The 23834-nt window shown below is 41.4% G+C and overlaps 1 protein-coding gene across 2 annotated transcripts in view; it reads left to right on the top strand.

The window, feature by feature from the left end:
* The first annotated feature begins 4645 nt into the window (after positions 1 to 4645).
* Positions 4646 to 23834, top strand: part of tjp2a (tight junction protein 2a (zona occludens 2)) — a 160577-nt gene continuing 141388 nt past the window's right edge. The window contains exon 1 of one of the 2 annotated variants that reach the window (XM_063049073.1): positions 4646 to 4951. Coding sequence is in view for 1 of the 2 variants with exons in the window: in XM_063049072.1 (XP_062905142.1) it covers positions 19408 to 19428 (21 nt within the window). In the remaining variant the exon portion in view is untranslated. Of the gene's footprint in view, positions 4952 to 19242; positions 19429 to 23834 lie in introns of those variants that run through there. The other variant, XM_063049072.1, reaches the window with a different exon arrangement.

The following is a 23834-nucleotide window of genomic DNA, read 5'->3' as shown; positions in this document are numbered from 1 at the left end:
ATTTTTGAAGATTTGATTACTGAATATATAAGATACAGGAAATGCAATAATCACTATTTGCTTCAATTGTATTAGAAAAGTAAATATCCTGTGTAGTATGGAAGCAACAATTTGCAATTGCACATTGTTTTCAGTGTAGCGAAGTATTTCTGACCAGAGCACATCAGCAACCAGGAGGAAGGTTAAAGATGCCCTTTAAGTAGGTCAACAAAATGTTCCAGAATGTCCTTGCAGACATAACAAGGAAAGCTGCAACTTCTCCCATCCTGTCATCATTAACCAAAAGACTCAGAGCAGAAGATTGTTAAGACAATAAATAATAAATGGAGCACCTTTTAGTACTCTGAAGCATCCCAAAGTGCTTTGTTGCTAGAATAATACTAATGAAGCAAAAGTCAAACTGCTGGAGAAACTTGGCATCTGTGGAGACAAAGGGATAATCAACGTTTTAGGTTGAGACCTGCATCACAACTCGATCAATCATCTCATTGCCTCCACAGACACTGCCTGACCCACCAAGTTCCCCCAGCAGTTTGTATTTTTGCACCATATCCTCATACCTGCAGTCTCTTGCATGTCTTTTTTATTGTTCCACTATGAAATCTCTTCAAAGTATGCCCATTTTGAATAAGTTTTCCTTCAGTCCTGATGCAGGGTTGTAATTTAAACATCAACTATCCCTTTGCCTTAACATACTGCCTGACCCACTGAATCTCTGGCAGTTTGTTTTTTCCAATGCCCAGCACCTGCAGTCTCTTGTGTCTTCATAGTACTTTTGAAATTTGCTCACTTGTATTAAAATCATCAGACACAGGAGCAAAATTAGACCATTTGGCCCATCGAGTCTGCTCCGCCATTTCATCATGGCTGATTTGCCATCTTTCTCAACCAGGTTCTCCTGTCCTCTCCTGCCCTTACTAATCAAAAATGTATTAATGTCCACTTTAAATATAGCCAATGACTTGGCCTCTATAGCCGTCTGAGGCAATGAATTCCACAGATTCACCACCCACTGGCTAAAGAAAATCTTCCTCACTTCTGTTTTATAGAGATGGCCTTCTGAGGTTGTGCCCTCTAGTTCTAGACTACCCCTCTGCAGAAAACATCCTCTCCACATTTAATCAATGCAGGCCTTTCTAAATTGGATAGGTTTTAATGAGATCTCCCCCCCCCCCCCATTCTTCTAAACTCCAGTAAGTACAGGCCCAGAGCCATCCAATACCCTTCATACGTTAACCCTATCATTCCAAGGGTAAGTACAGCAAGGCCTTGGTGCTGCCTTTCCAAGTTGATCTGTGTTCAGACGCAGAAATCAGCAGATGAGATTGAACTCATGGCCGACATTCTAGATTTGCTCGATCACTTCATTTATTATTTACAAAGGGCTTCTATTTAACAGTGCCTTCAATTTAGTAAAATACTTAAGAATTTTTTTGTGATAAGGGTTATTTAAAACAGCCGAGTCATATAAAGACCTAATAGGGCAGATGAATAAATGTTAGGTCTAAGAAGAGGGAATATTTTAAAGGAAGAAACAGGTGAAGAGTCTTGGGAAGTCAGTTACTGAGCTTGGCAGCCAATAGAGGAAATTTTAAATTCATGGATGCACAAGGCAGCAAAATTAGAGGAAGGGAGATCAATGGTGATCAAAGGACCAGAGTAAATTACAGAAAAAAAGAGGGTGAGAAGAAGTTGGTGTACATGAATAATTGTTTTAGTTGTGATGCTTCGAACTTCTGCAACACCCAACATCCAAGACACTAAGGGAGTTGCACCTTTTGTACATCAGCGGTTTTGGCTAGGTTATTGGAGGAGAAGGGCCAGCTGGTGGTGTAGACTTCAAGGCAGATGGTCCTGAGTTCAAACCCAGCCAGGTCCCAACCTGGGTGGCAGTAGTATCTACGCAGAAGAAAGGCCTGGCAATCTACTTCCATATCTTGCCACGAAGACCCTATGGTCCATGAAGTCATGAAGAGTCAGACTCAACTCAATGACTGAACAACAACAAATTGGAGGAGATGAGACTGTGTGATCGGAAGTATAGGGGAGAGATGATTGTGAGGGAGAGGAAATGGGTCAGTGGAAGTGCATTGGGCCCTGTGCTAATTGTAGGGTTGTTGTGAAATCATGAGTGAAATTGAACTTGGGGCATCAGAGATGGTGGTGGGGGGAGAGTTTGGTAATGCAGAGTTGGGAGGGGTGGGAGTAGCTCAAAAGATAGAAGTTGATTGTAGGTGTTGGTGGAGTCCCAGTTCATTACAGCATTTGGAAGACTTAGTTGTCCTGGGAGTTAACAATAATGGATTCTCCCAGAACAGTTTGGTTTACAATGCCTTTCAGGAAGGATTTCAGAGGGTGTACATCAGATACACAAACTTAGTGGGTATTCTGCAGTGCTGCAAAACAACCTAGAAATGGTTATTAAATGAGCTACTGGCAGAACTCAGCAGATCAGGCAGCATCGGAAGAGGAAAATAGACAGTAGATGTTTCAGGTTGAGACCCTTCATTTCCACGGAAAAGAATAGAGGGTCCAAGTGAAGGTTTTTGACCCAAAATGTTGACTATTTCTCTCTACAGATGTTGCTTGACCTGCTGAGTTCCTACAGCAGTTCATTTTTTGTTCTGAATTCCATCATCTTTCTTGGGTCTCTGTAGATAATCAATACAGCATTTCACTCCATGGTTAGTATATTTTCAATTGAGAAACAGCACAAATTGAACTAATTTCTTGGGATTTCTGTTTTCCGAGTGAATTGTCTTTGTTGTGCAATTAATTAATTGTTTTGTGCCTTATTCTACCCAACCTCCAACTCTTTGGCAATGTCAGTGATGTCAATAAATAATCTTTTTAACAACTAATAATGACGGGCACAATTAACATAGTGATATTTTCCATCAATAATAACCTTTTAGATTTTAATGCACCAAGGAAAATAACCTCGATTAATTTACTGGTGTACTATTATCTTCAACCTCTCAATTTGGCAGTCTGAAGTACCCACTTGCTTCAATAACATGGCTTCAATTATACCCGTGCCTAAGAAGAAGAACGTAGTAACCTGTCTCAATGACTATCGTCCAGTAGCACTTACATCTGCTGGAGTGAACAGCTTTGAGAGGTTGGCGATGAAACATATTAACTCCTGTCTGAGAAGCGACTTGGATCTGCTCTAATTTGCCTAGTGGCACAACAGGATAACAGCTGATACCATTTCATTGGCTCTTTACTCAACACTGGAACATCTGGACAGCAAAGTTGTATGCACCAGGATACTCTTTTTACATTAACAGCTCGACATTCAATACTGTCATCCCCTCAAAACTATTTAATAAGCTTCAAGACCTTGGCCTCAATACCTCATTGTGCAATTTGATCCTCAATTTCCTACTTACAGACTCCAGTCAGTTCAGATTGGCAACAACATCTCAACACTCTCCATCAGCACAGACACACAACAAGGCTGTGCTCTACTTACTTTATATTTATGATTATGAGGCTAAGCACAGCTCCAGTACCATATTTAAGTTTGCTGATGACACCACTGTCATTGGCTAAATCAAAAGTAGTGATGAATCAGCATATAGGAGGGAGATTGAAAATGTGGTGGAATGGCGCCACAACAATCTCACTCAATATCAAGAAGCCCAAAGAGCTGATTATTGGCTTCAGGAGGAGGAAACTGGAGGACCATGTGCCGGCCTCATCAGGGAAATAGAGGTGAAGACGGTCAGCAATGTTAAATTCTTCGGCGTTACCATATTGGAGGATATATCCTGGGTCCAGCATGTAGGTGCATTTACGAAGAAAGCATGGCAACACATGGCAAAATTCTTTAGAAGTTTACATAGATTCAATGTAACATCTAAAACTTAGACAAACTTCTGTAGATGTGTGGTGGAGAGTATATTGACCGGTTGCATCATAGCCTGATATGGAAACGCCAATGTCCTTGAGCAGAACATCTCACACAATGTAGTGTATATGACTCAATCCATCACAGGTAAAGCCTTCCACATCATCGAGCACACCCATACCGAGCACTGTCGCAGGAAAGCAGCATCCGTCGTCAGGGTCCTCCACCACCAGCTCATGCTCTCTTCTCACTGTTGCCGTCAGGAAGGAGGTAGAAGAGCTTCAGGGCCCACAACACCATGTTCAGGAACAGTTATTACCCCTCAACCATCAGGCTCTTGAACCAGTGGGGATAACTTAACTTGCCTCCGTCACTGAACTGTTTCCACAACCTATGGACTCACTTCAAGAACTTTTCATCTTCTCAATATTTATTGTTTATTTTTTATTATTATTATTTATTTTTTCTTTTCTACTGTATTTGCACAGTTTGTTGTCTTTTGTAAATTGATTGTTTGTCCTGTTTGCCCTGCCTGTTAATTGAATTATGTTTCTTGGATTTACTGAGTATGCGTAAATACGAATCTCAGGATTGTATACGGTGACATATACGTACTTTGATAATAAATTTACTGTGAACTTCGAACTTTCTGCATGTTACAGCAAAAAAAAACTAATTTTTATATCTTTTCTTCTTTTCAGCCTGATTTCCCGGTACTAAACTAATGGGATTAAAGTCTGTCAGAAAGAAGCAGTAAAGCAAAAGGAATACATCGAATGCCATTCGGGAAGGCCACTGTTGCAACTACAGTATCGGTAACAACTTAGCATAAAGGGCTTCAGACTGCAGAGCAAATGAGAATGTATGCTGTCACCTTAGACTGACACCTATTTACCTGTTGGCTGCATTACCTAATGAAACACCCACTAGTTATACAGAGAGGAAGTTGCAATGAGTCACCTGTATGTCATTTCAGTTTCGATGCTAAACAGGAAGTTGACTATTTCTGCTTATTTGAGGGGCCCCACAACAGAACAGATATAGTGAAGTTAAAACAGAATCCTGGGGAGAGCTGCTCCTGGTGTTCGGTGAACAGTAAGTTTCTTTTTTGTGATTGTGAGCAATGTGTACGTGTGTGTGAGAGAGAAAGTTTCTGGGTAGATGGGTGTGTTCAGTTTCCAAATACAATAGGGCTGCAAAAATAAAAAGTAATTGATTCCATTTCTTAATTATGTTTTCCAAATGTAGTTTGCAAGGAAAAAATACTTATGTCAATTAATGGAAAATTAAATTCCTGGTTCAAACGTTCATTGGCTGTGAGGGTGTAAAGCAGATCTGTTTCAGTGCAGCTTACTTGTGGACCTTGCATTCATTAACTAAAACATAATTTAAAACATGTAACCTGAGTCCATATTGAATGCATCAAGTGGTCTAACTACAAATCAAATGATCTCAAGTTGCATTTGGGCACACCCATCAAGATCAGCATTTTTGAAGCAAAATTTAAATGAGGTATTTGTTGCTTTCCTTGTTGCCATGTAATGTAGTTTAATTCCAATAACTGGGAAGTGATTATAGCCATGTGACCTGTTCTTTGCTGTACTTTATGGCTTTTTTTTACCTGCCAGCCTCCCTTTGTTACAAGCTGATAAGGAGCAGGCAAATAGCTAAAGGAAAGGTTCAATATTATGCAATGGTGTGATTTTTAAAATATGCTGTTGCAGATTCAGTGATCTGAATGGACCAGGGTAGTTAAAACATTGTTTATTTTGGATGGCAACAGATACTTCATAATTTCACAATTTTTATGAGTTGTACTCTTGGGACCACTGTGTATTTTGATTATATGTACACTTTACTGCAATTCCTGCGCTGCCAGTGGAATAATGGAGTTCAAAGGTTGGATTTCCATTGCCTGCACCGAAACTGTGATTATGGTTGCTTCAACTTTAGAGAGAATTTTTTTTCTATTTCTTTCTTGATTCCCATACCATGTGCTATTGGAAATAGAGCAAGATCACGCAATTTCTTCAAAGCCATCTTCCAGTGCTCTCTTGGAACCAACTCAGCATATCTGCAATGGCATGTCCACTAATTGCTTTGTTTTTATATGGTAAAATACCTAAACGTATATCATGGCTACATTGTGAGGAAAAAATTGATTCTCAGCTACAGTAGATGTATCCCCTCCTCGATCTTTCACATCCACAGATTTCACTGCTCCATCATTGGCAGCTGAGCCTTCATCTGCCTGCACCTTAATACTGCAATTCCTCCTCTAAACCTTTAACTCTTTCCTCACTGTCAGGATTTTTTGAAGCCTCCCTTTTTGGCCCAGTCAGTTTTCCAGATACTGTACCTCCTTATGTTGTTCAGTGTTAAATTCTGAATGATTGCATTCCCCCAAAGTACCTGGGAATGCTTTACAACATTAAAGATGCAATATAAATGCAAGTTGTTGTATTTGATAACAAATATTAAACCAAATTTTAAAAAGGCAGCATCATTCATAGCCATTGTCTACACTTTACGGATACCCTGAATGTGAATAAATTCCCTAATTATTATTAAATTCAATATTTTTATATATGTACATATTTTCATTCCTATTAACAGCAGAACAAGTTTCCCCTCTTTTCACTTTTAGTAATTTTTCATTCTAAACAGTCTTATGTGCTTTCTATGTTCTATAGACATTGTGCAAGTAGGAGGGATTAGTGTTTGGATGTTTTTGATTTGCTTTGTAGCTGGTTCAGCACAACATTGTGGGCCGAATGGCCTGTTCCTGTTCTGTACTGATCTATGTTCTGTGCATTTGATGCTACCACTACAGTCCCGTAGAAGTATGGTTACCACATCAAGAGTTTATTGAGTATTTTCTGACTAATGGACAAAATCAACATGAATGTCTATAAAAATGACCTCTTCATTACCTAGGGATGACCTGTACCTGCACCGTGTATTGTGTTCCTTATTTGTTATATGTAGTCTTTGTTTAATTGTTCTGAATTTTGTCCATGACTTCAACTCCACCAGCAATGTTTGCGCAAGAAGGTGTGCTGAAATGCTGATTGTACATTAACAGACAATGAGTACTCCATTATCCTCCATGGAAGCCCATCCTGTGGTACAATGCATAATAAGGAAGAACCTCACCTTTGTATTCCAGCATGTAAATCTAAGATTGGATACTCTTGGATTAAACCTCCTGTTTAATTTCTTGTTTTAGTTCCACAGTTTCTGGCTCGATTTCTTCCTCATCTTGTTTTTCTTCAATCTTGACATCAGACATTGGTGCCATGTAGTTCCATTAAAGTCAAAAACAAAGATTTTTTTAAATTTCTGGTTTTGCACTACTTATTTAAACAGTTGAATATGCATGAAAGTCAGCAGATGTTGGAAATCTAAAGTAACACACATAAAATGCTGGAGGAACTCAGCAGGTCAGCCAGCATCTATGGAAATGAATAAACAGTCAATGTTTCTGGCTGATACTAGTCTTGGATGCTACAGAGGCTAATTTCTATTATGTAACTGACTAATTTTACAACTCTCTGCAGCTTACTATGATCCTGTGCTGTAGCCCACCCCCACATACCAGACAGTGATGCAGCCTGTCAGAGTGCTCTCCACAGTACATCTGTAGAAATTTTCGAGTGCCAAATCTCCTCAAACTCCTAATGAAATATAGCTGCTGTCTTGTCTTTATAGCTGCATAGATATGTTGGAACCAGGTTAGATCCTCAGAGATATTGACACCCAGGAACTTGAAATTGCTCACTTCTCCACTTCAGGTCCCTCTTTGAGGATTGGTGTGTGTTCCTTCATCTTGTCCTCTCTGAAGTCCACAATCAGCTCTTTGGTCTTACTGACATTGAGTGCAAGGTTGTTACTGTGACACCACTCAACTACCTGGTATATCTCTCTCTATTTTTCCAGTTCTCCTACAAAGAAGATTAATATTGTAGGGAAAGTAGCTGGGATATTGCAGATTCAGTCACAGTCTGTTCAGAGTCAGCTACTCTAAGTTGGATGGCTGTAGGTGTGTTATACTGCCAGAATGAGGGAAGAGAGAAACACCCGTTCAATCAGTGTACCAATGGAAGGCTTGCATTTCTGTACTACTTTTAACAATGTAAGCCAATGATGTACCTCAGAAGTGTAGTCACTGTCATAGTGTAGGAAGCACAGTAGCCAATTTGCACACAACTATGACGCACACACAGCAAGACAATGGCCAGACACTCAGTTATTTTGTAGTGTTGACTAAGATAAATAGTTGACCATGACATCAGAGAGACTCAGCTGTCCTTGGAAACACTGACATACTTTCTGAGAGGGAGTGGAGCCTTGGTTTGGCATCTGGGTTGAAAGGCATTTCCAACATTGTAGCAATCCTTCAGCACGATTGGGGCATGAACTCTCAGCCCCATGCCTCAAGCAGCACTGAGCTAGGTTCCACGCTCTGTTAAGAACCTACTTAATTCATTTGCATTAAAGGGATTCACTGTAGAAGTTTCACTCCTAAAATAACATCAATTGTCCTACATGGAAATGAAAACTCAGCAGCTCGTGCACCAGTAGAGGACAGCCATGTTAGCTACTCAGGATCGGAACTGTCTTTTCAGATAGATGCAAAAGATTCCGCATCATTATGTTAAAGCACACCAGGTGAGTTCAGTGTTTATCCTTCTGCAAACACTACCAGCACAGATTATCTACTCATTATCAAATTGCTGTCTTTGGGAGATTACTATGTGAAAACTGGTTGCTGTATTTCATACAAAACAATGACTATACTTCAAAAAACACTTTGTAAAATGCCAGGGTTGTTCTTTGCTGGTCCCTGACTTCTCAGGAATTTCCTCCCATCCTCTTCATATTCTACAAGTTCTTTGTCTCTTGTGTGTTTAGCAAGTTTCCATTTCAACATGCACTGTACAGAGAATATTGCAATTTTCTTTACCTTTTCACAGCACAAAATAATTTCCATTTTTAATTACTAACTTGACATTTAATTTATCCTTACTTATGCACCTGGACTATAGTAAATTGCTGATGATGTTGTCTGAGACCTGTTGTAGCAAATGCTCAGCATGGTGGATTCAAAATCATATGGAACCTTCATTTGGGGGAGTTGGATACTAACTAGAAGGAAATACAAGGCTAAGAGGAAATGCTATTGTCCAGCTAAGTAGAGTGCTTTCCTTAAAAATAAAAGTGCAAGTTTGACGAACTGAATGACTTTCATGCATTATTGTACTCTCTTTATTATTGTGTTCAGGTAATCTATTGAGTGGTCTTATAAATTTGAGTTACAAGTCCTCATTATACTGGTGCTAAAATCCGCAAGTTCTCAATATTAAAACCTGATGTGTTTTTTTGAATTCCTTCATGGTTGCACTCCCTCTCTATCTTCATGATGACTTCCACAGCTATAAACTTTCAAGGTTCCTTTGTTTATCTAGTTCTAGTCTCTTAATCCTCTTGAATTTAATTATTAATCCATTGGCAGCCATGTCTTCACTTAGCAAGGCTGTAATGTCTGGCACTCCCTTCCTAAATTTCTCTTCTTTAAGATTTGGTAAAACCCTACTTTATTGAACAAGCTTGTAGTCACCTACCCTAATACTTTCTTACATATTTGTTTTGTAACATTGCAGAAATGACTTGGGAAAGATTGCTATGTTCAATAACTTGCATACATATAGCACCTTTAAGTTATTTTTACACATGTAAATACCACAGCAAAGTAACCAAGCAATGTAATCTCTGTATAATAACTCAATGGGTAGTTGGCCAAAAATGTGACAAGTCTAAATAACCATCGTAAACAAGTTGCAGCAATACCTATTGCAACACACACAACGTGCTGGAGGAACTCAACAGGTCATGTAGCATCTACGGAAATGAATAAACAGTCAATGTTTTGGGCTGAGACCCTTCTTCAGGACTGAGGAAAAAAAGGGGGAAGATGACTGATTAAAAAGGTGGGGTGAGGGGAAGCAGGCTAGCTGGAAGGTGAGAGGTGAAGACAGGTGGGAGGGAAAGGTAATGGGCTGGGGAAGCAGGAATCTGATAGAGAGGAGAGTGGACCACAGGAGAAAGGGAAGGAGCAGGGGATCCAGGGGGAAGTGATGGGCAGATAAGAAGGCCAGAGTGGGGAAAAGTAGAAGAGGGGAGGGAGAGGTAAAACATTTTATTACCGGGAGGTGAAATCAATATTCATGCCATGATGTTGGAGGGTATCCATAAGGAATATAAAGTGCAGCTCCTCCACCCTGCAGGTGGACTCATCTTGGCAAAAGAGGAGGCCAAAAACCAGCATGTCAGAACAGGAATGGGAATCAGAATTTAAAATATTTGGCCACCGGGAAGATCCGTTTTGGCAGTTGGAACCAAAGTGCTCAATGCAGCAGTTCTCCAATTTACGATGGGTCTCACCAGTGCAGAAGGAGGCTGCATCAGGAGAACCGAACACAACAGATGACCCCAGCAGGTTTGCAGGTGAAGTGTTGCTCACCTGGAAGGACTGCCTGGGATCCTGGGTGGAGATGTATGGACTGGTGTAGCATTTAGGCCACTCGCAGGGATAAGTGCTGGGAGGGAGATTAGTGGGGAGGGACAAATGGACAAGGGAATTGCAGAGGGTATGGGGGGTGAAGGTAAAGATATGTTTAGTGGTAGGATCCCTTTGGAGTTGGCGGAAGTTGTGGAGGCCGATATGTTGGATGCGGAGGTTGATGGGGTGGTAGGTGAGGACAAGAAGAACTCTAACACTATTAAGGGAGCGGGAAGACAGAGTGAGTGTGGATATTCAGGAAATGGAGGAGATGCAGGTGAAGGCAGCATCAGTAGTTGAGCGAGGGAAACCCTGTTCTTTGAAGAAGCGGGCAGTACCTATTGGTATTTCAACTATTTTTGATATAATAAAATAAATTTCACGTCACATGTCGGTGATAATAAACCTGATTCTGATTCTGAAGTTTAAGAGTTGCACTTAACAGCATTCTAAGCATTTCACAATTAAGGTCACCGCATTTTTGGAAGGATGTGGAAGCCTTCCAAAAATGGAAGTGGAGCTGCTCCAGCCTATGGTCAGGCCACACTTAGATCCCCTCCAGTTTGCCTACCAGCCCCGACTAGGAGTTGAGGATGCCATCATCTACCTGCTGAACCGTGTCTATGCCCACCTGGACAAGCCAGCGAGCACTGTGAGGGTCATGTTCTTTGACTTCTCCAGTGCGTTCAACACCATCCGCCCTGCTGTGTTGGGGGAGAAGCTGACAGCGATGCAGGTGGATGCTTCCCTGGTATCATGGATTCTTGATTACCTGACTGGCAGACCACAGTACGTGTACTTGCAACACTGTGTGTCCAACAGAGTGATCAGCAGCACTGGGGCTCCTCAGGGGACTGTCTTGTCTCCCTTTCTCTTCACCATTTACACCTCGGACTTCAACTACTGCACAGAGTCTTGTCATCTTCAGAAGTTTTCGGATGACTCTGCCATAGTTGGATGCATCAGCAAGGGAGATGAGGCTGAGTACAGGGCTACGGTAGGAAAGTTTGTCACATGGTGTGAGCAGAATTATCTGCAGCTTAATGTGAAAAAGACTAAGGAGCTGGTGGTAGACCTGAGGAGAGCTAAGGTACCGGTGACCCCTGTTTCCATCCAGGGGGTCAGTGTGGACATGGTGGAGGATTACAAATACCTGGGGATACGAATTGACAATAAATTGGACTGGTCAAAGAACACTGAAGCTGTCTACAAGAAGGGTCTGAGCCATCTCTATTTCCTGCGGAGACTGAGGTCCTTTAACACCTGCTGGACGATGCTGAGGATGTTCTATGAGTCTGTGGTGGCCAGTGCTATCATGTTTGCTGTTGTGTGCTGGGACAGCAGGCTGAGGGTAGCAGACACCAACAGAATCAACAAGCTCATTCGTAAGGCCAGTGATGTGGGGATGGAACTGGACGCTCTGACGGTGGTGTCTGAAAAGAGGATGCTGTCCAAGTTGCATGCCATCTTGGTCAATGTCTCCCATCCACTACATAATGTACTGGGTGGGCACAGGAGTACATTCAGCCAAAGACTCATTCCACCGAGATGCAGCACTGAGCGTCATAGGAAGTCATTCCTGCCTGTGGCCATCAAACTTTACAACTCCTCCCTTGGAGGGTCAGACACCCTGAGCCAATAGGCTGGTCCTGGACTTATTTCATAATTTACTGGCATAATTTACATATTACTATTTAACTATTTATGGTTTTATTACTATTTATTATTTATGGAGCAACTGTAACGTAAACCAATTTCCCCTGGGATTAATGAAGTATGACTATGACTATGACAGAGAGGGAAGCAGTGGAGATATACCAGGATGCTACCTGGATTAGACAAATATCTTATGAGGAAAGGTTGAGCAAGCAAAAGAGGTTGAGATGCGACTTGATAGAGGTGTATAAGATGATAAGAGACATGGAGTGAAGAGCCAGCACCTGTTTCCCAGTGTAGCAATAGCTAATATAAGAGGACATACTTTTAAGGTGATTGGAGGAAAGTTTAGGGGGGAATGTCAGAGCTAGTATTGCACCACTGTGGATGGTTGTAGAGACAGATATATTAAGGACATTTAAGAAACTCTTAGATAGACACATGGATAAAAGAAAATGAAGGGATATGTTGGAGAAAAGGGTTAGATTAATCTTGGAGTAAGAAGGATGGCACAATATCATGGCCAAAGCGTCTGTACTGAGCTGTACTGTTCTGTTCTTCTGGTGTATTGTTATAATTTAGGAATTTTGACACATTAAGTTCCCTCAAACGGCAGTGACCCAAGAGTTGGTCAGTTTTGCTGGTATTTCCATAAAGAAATGCGGATATTTCTTAGCATAAGTACCGGCAGATTTCAGGATTCTGATGTCAATTCAAGTGCCAATATTTTTGGTTTGAACATCACTGGCAAGTTCCTGGTTCTGCTTCTCACATGGCATCCAATGACCAAGCAGGAACTTGCCAAGATTCCCAGAAATATCAATGGAATACAGTGTTACCTGCTTTTATTGCCCATTCCTAATATCCTACCTGAAATTTATAATCTCTGACAGTGCTGCTCTCCTTCAATACCACATTGCACAATCAATGTAGATTACATGCTCAAGTTTCTGTTAAGAAACTTGAACCAACTAATATTGACTCAAACTCAAGGAAGCTACCTACTGAGTTGCTGTGACTCATACTATAGAAACTGTGATTCAATCCCAGCTACAACCCTCTGTTTTGAATTAAATGCATGATTTGTCTGAAAATCTGACAGTTATTTGATAACACATTGTCTGGCAGTTATCTAGAATAGTAACCTTTGAGCTTTGCTGCATTTCGAAACCAGTCTTCAACTGACAGCACCTTTCACCAGACCTGCTGCCTCACAACACCAAAGACTGGGTTCAATTCTGACTTTGGATACGGTGTATATTGAGTTTGTACATGAATTTCCTCCATCCTCCTCCCACATTTCAAGATGCATGTGTTGGGAGATTAATTGACCATTATAATTCCCCTTAGTTTGTAGGTGTGGTTGAATGTGGAAGGAGATCTGTGAATAATGTGGAGTTGTTTTTGAACTCATGTAAATTCAATGTTGATGATTCCAATATTTGTATTTTATTCTAGATTTTCAGCATCTACAGTGTTTAGCTTTTGAATGAATAAACCTCTTCTTTGAATGTTTGAGTATTAACAGTGGATGAAGTTTGATCAACAGTTCCCAGAGTTCCAGGTGCATGAAAAATTGTCTTTTTAGACATTAATCTGAGACCTGTTTGGTTCTTCTGAGGAAGAACAATGTCCTGGATATTTTCCCCCCTGCCTTGTCATTTGAGTCATGCAAGGAGTACAGCTAGGAAATCACTGTAATTAGTGTCACTATTGGCAGACCATGTGGACACTAGTCAAGTTTTGCAGGATCTTTCAAATTTTCAGCTGAGTTCAGTACATGGATTGAATGCTCTTTCACTATGATAGCTGTAGATCTTTCCTTAGTGATAGAGGTTGTGGGTTTGGGAGGTAGTGTTGAGTAATCTCTGCGACATTCTTTGCAAGATATTTCCAAGAAGGATTGTGAATGGTTTTAGTTTCTTTCTGAAAGTCTGCAAACATGGAGTAAAATCTGTTCTTTCTGGAGTTTACCTGGTTTCCAGGATTTTGACCATTCTTCAAGTATTGCAGCAGCTTCACCTGTGCTGGGTATTGTGGGGTAAGCATATGCAGCACTTGCCCATGAAATTATAGAACACCTTGATTTTTTAAACCTCGGGACTTCCATATGGAGTTCAGATGAATGAGATCAATTTCAATAAAATCTGAATTCAAAGAGAACTTCGGAGCTTAAATAGGGTGAAGGCTGAGTCCAGCATTTGGGCTTATGGTGCATATAATGGATCAGCCATAGCAGACTACTAAATTGACGATAACACTGAATCTTTAAATCACCCCAAGGTGTGATAGACAGGCTTCATAGATGCTTTGAGGGATCTGAGATTTTTCTCCTCAGACAGTAAATATCTTGGACGGCTACTGTTCTCAGTTATGTTTCTCTGCAATAATACACGTTTAGGGCACTAAGATGGGGTTTGTAAATTGATACAGAATTTACGAGCGGCAATGTAAAAATGTAAAGGAAATTATTAAAGAAACAATGTAACTAAAAACTGGTGAATTCTGACAATCATACACTTTCTCTTGCCCATAAAATTACAATCTTACTTCTAGCTGCTCTCTGGAACTTTGACAAATTAGTTTGTAACATTAACACATTTTTAACAACAGGAAATTGTAATGTTACTTAATGACAGAAAATACAATATCTGGAATTCTTCAGAAATCTTAGAATTATCTAGACATGATGTCAGTTCTAATATAGGATATCCAATCAGGTCAGATTTGCCTTGAGTAACTGAAAAACTGTGTTACACTCACTGTTGAGAAAAACTTTAGCTCTTTTTAATTAAAGCTATCACAATGGAGCTGAAAGCATATTTTTATACTGCATTATTTCTCACAAGTTGTTAATGTATCTATCTTGTTCAAAGACTTAACTAAGTGTAATATTATTCAGCTGAATATGCTGTCTCAAACTGCATTCATCAGTCCTGGAGAGTAACTCTGATATAGGGTTTAGCTGATTTCATAGCTGTGTATATTATTATTATTTATGTAATCAAGTCTTATTCAGAGATATTTGACTTAGCCCACATATAACTTGGAAGTCAATTATCCCTGAAACCCAGGCTCGTCTAACCGTTGTCTAGTTATGTTCATGTAAGTTTAGTCAACTATCCTTGATCAAAGCCCACTATTGGTACTGGTATCATTGCTTTTGTGGGTTTTTCTTTAGCTAAATATCTTCAAGGTTTTGATTAGTCAGTTTCCCTTAAACAATTATTACAAAGTTTCCCTGATGATGTGATTGCTTGCATTCTTAACTCTGTTTTTTGCTTATGGTTCATGATTTGTTTAACCATCATTGTCCATGAATTATCAAGTTTTAAAATTCCTTCACAGTGTGGTATATGGATTCCTATATTTCAAAGTACAGCTGTTTCTCACAGTCAGCTGGGAGCTAGTTATAGTAGGTTGTTTGTGGAATATATATTGGCCAAAACTCCCTTGTCCTTGATTTATTGTCACAGAGCTTCATTTTAATATCTCATCAAAAAGGCAATACACGTTCCTTCAGTACCGCACTAGCATCAGCCTGAATGATTATACTCAAGTTTCTGAAGATAAGACTTCAATCATCAATTGAATGTCAACACTAAGGCTTTCTATGTATCACGTTATTAAATCTGGGAGCTCATTCAGATCTAAAGTGGAAGTCAGATGCTGTGTTTAGAAATGTCTGTACTTCAAACCACTTTACTGACTGCATGGCATTTTGTTTCTTCCCCAAAAAGAGTATAGAAAGTCCACGTGAGCCTTATCCCACCCTTCTGCTCAGTGTCAACAAATTCCTGTATTTCACTGCAGCAGGCTCAGTGGTTGAATGGCTTAATTCTGCTCCTATATCTTCTAATCTTTCTCTTTCAGGATGATCCAGCTGACCCTAAAACACACTTCCACTGTTTGTCTCAGTGTTACATATTCAGCACCCTGAAGCGAAGACATTTATCCTAAATTTACTAGTGACTCTTATATTTGTAAATCTTTAGCTCTGGACATAATGTCTTTTCAATTCACAGATGCTGACCAATCTATGTCCTCACACCTTTTACCTTTTTTTACCCCTCTAAACAAGCATTGGGTGAAAGTTTTCTTTTGCAACTGCCACAAGCACACCACATCCTTTTTTTGGCTATTGCGGTTCCCATCAGCTTGCACTGACAACCAGCAGCCACTTCCTACTACCAAGCGTAACTTGCCTTTTTTAATTGGGACTCTCCCATGCCCTGCCACACTACTTTATTGTGTTTGTCAAAAATAACACTGGATTTCATTTATACGGTATCTGTAAGCAAAGCAAACTTGTGATTTTCCACACAGTAATTATTTGGCAGAGTTTCTCATCAGACCTCTGAAGGAGATGTTAGGACAAGTGACTAGAAGGTTAGTCAAAGGCTAAGTGAAGTCAGAGCCTTGATGCTGAAAATGTTGTCCAGGTTTGTCATTCCTCTCCGTGCCTTGTGGTGCACTGGGCAGCAACCCTGCCATTTCTTTAGCATTTGTCTGTTTTTTACGAGTCCGAGTTGCTAGCTCGAGGCTCAACTCAGCACGGATGGAAAGCATGCAAGGTGCTGGCCAGGACCACTCGCCTCGAAGCCCAGTGCAGATGCCGCTACACTACCAGCCAGCAATGCTTAGGTTTGGGAGTTGGTTAGGTTATCATGCAATTGGAGGGCTTTGCAGAGATAATATTTGTATTACTTCCCCAGTTCTTGGTGCCTAATGTAGGTTCTCCTTGTCTCTGAATCACACAACAGGATGGGTACTACTGCTGTTCAGTAGACCATGAATTGATGCAGTGTTTGAAGAACAAGATCACAACCCCTCATTTCTCCAGTCAGCCAAAGATCATGCTAGTGCAGTGTTGTCACTTTCATTGAGTAGTAGCTCCTGTGAGGTCAAAAGAAAGGTCAATTATATTCCTCCTTGAAATTAATGGATGGTGAAATTTATCTCCACTACCTCTAGATAGACAATTTCCAGATGCAATTCTTCAGCCAGTGTAAGGAGCTATTTGAGGAAGAGTTTTCCAGTGACTTTCCTTACTCACAGAGCATGGAAACAGGCACTACAGCCCAACTCAACCAAGATACCCATCTAACTTAGTCCCATAGCCTCCAAATCTTTTAAATCCATATGCCTGTCTTTGTGACAGACTAGGGGAGAAACACCTCTATTATAATTTTGACATCAAGCTACCTTCTTTTTTGCCAATGATCACCACAATATCTATGTGATTCCAGGGTATGCTGTTCTGTTCCCAAGCTGGGGAAATGAGGAAGTAAATTCAGGGCATAAGTACTTCCTCACCATTGTTATGTGCTGAAGATGGAATTTTGTCCATTCCAGGGAACGTGTTGTTTTTCAACTATTAGATGGTCTTCATCCGAGAAACTAAACAAGGCCTCAATCTAACATTTTACCTGAAGAACATTATCTTTGTCAGCAGTACAGCAAGATTCTCTCTGCAGTGGGAACTCAACCCAAAAGTATTTTTCAGAGTACTGACCACTGGGCAGCTGATGAGGCACAATTCTTTTTCTTGTAAGGTTTAATGGAGGTTTGCAGACCAAATAATGTGCATTACTGCCACCTCCTGAGTTGGAATGTGGAGCAAAAAGACGTGAAGTAAACCCCCAACCCACAACTCAAATAATATCAAACTGTCTAATGCTTTTCAGAAAACTAACTACACATTTATATACATTACATTGGCAGTGATATCCCAACAAACTTCACGAGTTGAATTGTGCCTGTCCCAAAGATCTCAATTTAGCAATTGTGTTTCACTTTGCACTTCACTGGAACTGTATTCAAATAATACATGCTGCACTGTTTCTTGACAAGTGCACTCCCTACTAATGCCCAAATCACATGCTTTAATTCTGAGAAAGGAATTATTTAACCTAGTATATCCAATACATAAATGTGTAAGCATAACTTCTTCCTCCCTTTTATACCCATTTCCCAGTGGAGTTCCCACTATCCTCTGAATTTTAAATGCTGTCCTTTTTTTCTTTATCCAAACTTTGTTGCCACAGTGCTCAAATAGACTTTTTAATTATGGCTTTCACCTCCCCTTTATCCAAAGTCACCACTACATTTATGTCCTTAATCTTAAGTGATTGCTTGGCTTAAATCCCTGCCTGCCTTCAACCCCAGCAAGAGCAGAGACCTGGCCCATAAGGAATGCATGCACCAGCAACCTCAACAGATGTTGTCCGATCTTAAGACAAATGTCTGGCCTACAATTTGAAGTACCTGTTTTAATAGATGTCAAAACAGAGAACAAATCAGAGCACCAAAATAAATAATCAGGGTGTAATTCTTCAACCCATTCCAAGGCTAAAATGATTGCAACCATCTCAGATGTCAGTACTGATACTTTGTCTGATCATCTTTTCCTAATAGTTGCCTGAAACTTTGAAACATAAACAGAAACACCTGAACAACCGGTCAGTGGATCTTTTGAACCGTAGGTGTAGATATGTATGAAGTGTTAAGAAGCCATAATTCTGCCTTGCATATATTACTAAACTTCCTGTGCCATTGATACACAATCATTCTTCATCTTGTTTTTTTTTTCTTGAAGGCTTCAATCAACTGTAGGCAAAGTGGAAAACCATGGAGGAGCGACAGGAAAGGGTACACGGGGCCATGTTCCACAATAAACAACCCAAGATGTTGTGCCCATTCATTTCCCATCCACCCAAAACGTATGAATGTAGTGCTCCCAACACTGTACCAGTGTTGCCAATATTGGAAAACCTGCTTTATGACCCCTTACGTTAACCCAATACTGTAAATCTTTGCGAACTGTAACCTGCGTTAAAGCACAATGACGTCAAACTCCTTTAATGTTTGGATTCTTTCATCCTTTTGCAAAAAGCACTGAGGCGTTGGCCATACGTGGAGCATGCCATTCTGCACACAGACGGGAGGCGGGGAAGAGAGTGTCACAAATAGGCTATTTGTAAAACAGTCGAATGCAACACACGGTGTACAGCTCTTGATGAACTAATTTCAAGTACTGCAACTATAGATGTAGAGCCCTGCGCTCGAAGTAGTGTATGTAATGTGAGTTCGCTCTTTCTTTGCCGTTCCCACCCGCCCCAAGTCGCAGTGTCCAATCCCGAAGGTTTAATAAGAATGTTGCAACCAGCATTGTTGCGAGTTTCAGGGAAACTCATTCAGAGCTGGGAAGTGATTGGGATAACTTCACCCAGCTATCAGCTACCTCTTTGTAGTGAAGAAATTCGTTTCTGCAGACCCCAACTCGCATTGATGTGAAAAGATATTTCCCCCCACTGTCGCTTCAACAGGAAAAATGCCCGTCAGAAGAGGAGAGGTGATTGTAATCGCATCTTGTTTTGTAACTGAATTTCTTCCGACCTTTTGTTTCTCTGAACCTTCCTCCTCCCACTACAGTACAATCTTAACTTTTTTTAAAACCCGCCCGCATTTTTCTTAAAGTTAAAAATCTAGCTGTAGCTTTATTTTAGTTGCGGTAAAAGTATTCTTAAGATAATGTAACTGAAATAGTAATAAAATTTGCGCAAACGGGTACAATTTACGTACAGGGAACTGCCATGTAAACGAGACCGAACGAAACCAAAGTGATCATACAACCGTTCAGCGTTGAAACTGCCCACCATTTCCATGGTGACCATAACTGACGTAGAGTTGACAGAGTTCTGTAAAGAGAGATTGGGGTAAATTGAGTGTTTTTATTTGAGGGGCAAGGCGATATAATGGGCAGAAGGTCCTTTTCTGTAAGACTGGGTTTACCAAATGATTGAGATACTGCAAGGCTAAGGCATGATGACATGTAATGCTGTAACAGTTCCCAAGCAAAGTTCTGGCTCTCAGATGGTCATTTCATCCAGTGTTTATTGATGTAAATGTTTAAAGGGTTGTTGTGTATATTGTGCACACTTAATCTTTATAAAAATTTAAAAAAAAACATGTGGGAAGATACGGAACTGATACGGAGATTGAAACAGTTAATATTTTTCTGTCCCTGACCTTCCATCTATGTTTAACCGTGGAGTGCTCAGGACACTATTGTCTGGCTTCTTTTAAAGAAGCAATGACTAATTCTACACTGAAAGGGTGGCTGACCTGTTGGTGAGATCAGATGGAAATGTTTTACCTAGTAATTGTATTACCCTGTTTTCCTAATCTAATATCTTGAAAATGGAAAACGTCTGCAGTTTACATCATAATAGAGACTCTTTTCTTTGCATATATAAATAGCAAACGTTCAGTTACAAATGCCACAAACTGAAAGACATCTGGCTCTGCCACCAGGCATCCATGTTACAAAGGTGGTCAACACAATCTTTATTTTGTTTGGGAAATGAAATCATGAGTATTGAAGGTAAGTTTATATATTTTCATCTTAAATCCCCAAAAAGTTTTTGTCTGAATTTTAATTTCTCCAACTTCTGGCATTTCTCTTCTCCTGCCACCCCTTGCCCCTCCCCCTTTTTCATTCTTCATTCTGTTTACCCTCTTACCTTTTCATCTCCTCACCTGCCCATCACCTCCCTTTGGTTGCCCTCTTCCTTCACTTTCACCCATGATCCACTGTCCTCTCCTATTGGATTCCTCCTCTTTCAATCCTTTACTTCCACGTATCCTCTCCCAACATTTACTTCATCCCCCTCACCTGGTGTCCTTTATCACCTACCAGCTTGTACTCCTTCCCCTCCCCCTCCCCACCTTCTTATTCTGGCTTCTGCCCCCTCACTTTCCAGTCCTGATGAAGGGTCTTGGCCTACTACGTTGACTGTCTATTCCCCATCATAGATGCTGCCTGACTTGTTGAGTTCTGCCAGCATTTCGTGTGAGTTGCTTAACAATTCCAGCATCTACCAAATCTCTTGTGTTTATTAACCACTGGCTATTGGGATTGCATGTAAATTGCTGCTGCAGTCACTACTCATACCAGTATCATGTTGAGGCAGCTATTTTGAGTCAACCCAATGTGGTTAAATTTATAAAAGAAATGTAGACGTTTTGTAAAATGTTGTTACACAAGGCCATTGCAGCAGATATTAGTTGTAATTAGCAGTAATAGAAGCATTTAATTCTGCAAGATTTTTTCACAAAGTTTAATATCCTATTAAAATACAGTCATCCCTCTGTATCCGTGGATTCCGCATCCGTGGATTCAACCAACTGGGGATGGGGAAAACCCGGAAGTTCTCTCTCCAGCACTTGTTGCTTGAGTATTGTTTGCCTCGCATCTCGTTCGGGTTATATGGGAAAATTTTTGAGCATTCCCAGATCCAAAAAAAATAACCTACCAAATAACACATAAAACCTAAAATAACACTAACATATAGTAAAAGCAGGAATGATATTCTACTAGCAGAATCAATACCGTAGTAACATTCAAACAACAGGAATTCTGCAGATGCTGGAAATTCAAGCAACATACATCAAAGTTGCTGGTGAACGCAGCAGGCCAAGCAGCATCTATAGGAAGAGGTGCAGTCGACGTTTCAGGCCGAGACCCTTCGTCAGGACTAACTGAAGGAAGAGTGAGTAAGGGATTTGAAAGCTGGAGGGGGAGATGCAAAATGCTAGGAGAAGACAGGAGGGGGAGGGATAGAGCCGAGAGCTGGACAGGTGATAGGCAAAAGGGGATACGAGAGGATCATGGGACAGGAGGTCTGGGAAGAAAGACGGGGGGGGGGAGTGACCCAGAGGATGGGCAAGAGGTATATTCAGAGGGACAGAGGGAGAAAAAGGAGAGTGAGAGAAAGAATGTGTGCATAAAAATGAGTAACAGATGGGGTACGAGGGGGAGGTGGGGCCTTAGCGGAAGTTAGAGAAGTCAATGTTCATGCCATCAGGTTGGAGGCTACCCAGACGGAATATAAGGTGTTGTTCCTCCAACCTGAGTGTGGCTTCATCTTTACAGTAGAGGAGGCCGTGGATAGACATGTCAGAATGGGAATGGGATGTGGAATTAAAATGTGTGGCCACTGGGAGATCCTGCTTTCTCTGGCGGACAGAGCGTAGATGTTCAGCAAAGCGGTCTCCCAGTCTGCGTCGGGTCTCACCAATATATAAAAGGCCACATCGGGAGCACCGGACACAGTATATCACCCCAGTCGACTCACAGGTGAAGTGATGCCTCACCTGGAAGGACTGTTTGGGGCCCTGAATGGTGGTAAGGGAGGAAGTGTAAGGGCATGTGTAGCCTGCTCTGGATCTCTTTATTGCCACCCCGCTCTGGTCTTCTGCCTGCTCTGGATCTCTTTATTGTCACCCCGCTCTGGTCTTCTGCCTGCTCTGGATCTCTTTATTGCTAACTGCCGACGGGACATCAACCGTCTCGACTTCACTGCACCTTGTCCCCATTCCAACCTCACTCCTTCGGAACGCTCTGCTCTCCACTCCCTCCGCACTAATCCTAACCTTATTATTAAACCCGCTGATAAGGGGGGTGCTGTTGTAGTCTGGCGTACTGACCTCTACCTTGCCGAGGCACAGCGACAACTCGCGGATACCTCCTCTTATTTACCCCTCGATCGTGACCCCACTAAGGAGCACCAGGCCATTGTCTCCCACACTATCACCGACTTTATCCGCTCAGGGGATCTCCCATCCACTGCTACCAACCTTATAGTTCCCACACCCCGCACTTCCCGTTTCTACCTCCTACCCAAGATCCACAAACCTGCCTGTCCTGGCCGACCTATTGTCTCAGCTTGCTCCTGCCCCACCGAACTCGTTTCTGCATACCTCGACACTGTTTTATCACCCCTTGTTCAATCCCTTCCGACCTATGTTCGTGACACTTCTCACGCTCTTAAACTTTTCGATGATTTTAAGTTCCCTGGCCCCCACCGCTTTATTTTCACCATGGATGTCCAGTCCTTATATACTTCCATCCCCCATCAGGAAGGTCTCAAAGCTCTATGCTTCTTTTTGGATTCCAGACCTAATCAGTTCCCCTCTACCACCACTCTGCTCCGTCTAGCAGAATTAGTCCTTACTCTTAATAATTTCTCCTTTTGCTCCTCCCATTTCCTCCAAACTAAAGGTGTAGCTATGGGCACCCGTATGGGTCCTAGCTATGCCTGCCTTTTTGTTGGGTTTGTGGAACAATCTATGTTCCGTGCCTATTCTGGTATCTGTCCCCCACTTTTCCTTCGCTACATCGACGACTGCATTGGCGCTGCTTCCTGCACGCATGCAGAACTCGTTGACTTTATTAACTTTGCCTCCAACTTTCACCCTGCCCTCAAGTTTACCTGGTCCATTTCCGACACCTCCCTCCCCTTTCTAGATCTTTCTGTCTCTGTCTCTGGAGACAGCTTATCCACTGATGTCTACTATAAGCCTACTGACTCTCACAGCTATCTGGACTATTCCTCTTCTCACCCTGTCTCTTGCAAAAACGCCATCCCCTTCTCGCAATTCCTCCGTCTCCGCCGCATCTACTCTCAGGATGAGGCTTTTCATTCTAGGACGAGGGAGATGTCTTCCTTTTTTAAAGAAAGGGGCTTCCCTTCCTCCACTATCAACTCTGCTCTTAAACGCATCTCCCCCATTTCACGTACATCTGCTCTCACTCCATCCTCCCACCACCCCACTAGGAATAGGGATCCCCTGGTCCTCACCTACCACCCCACCAGCCTCCGGGTCCAACATATTATTCTCCGTAACTTCCGCCACCTCCAACGGGATCCCACCACTAAGCACATCTTTCCCTCCCCCCCTCTCTCTGCATTCCGC

Source organism: Mobula hypostoma, chromosome 5 (assembly GCF_963921235.1).
Source record: "Mobula hypostoma chromosome 5, sMobHyp1.1, whole genome shotgun sequence".
Classification (NCBI taxonomy): Eukaryota; Metazoa; Chordata; class Chondrichthyes; order Myliobatiformes; family Myliobatidae; genus Mobula; species Mobula hypostoma.
This window is presented reverse-complemented; position numbering and strand designations above follow the sequence as displayed.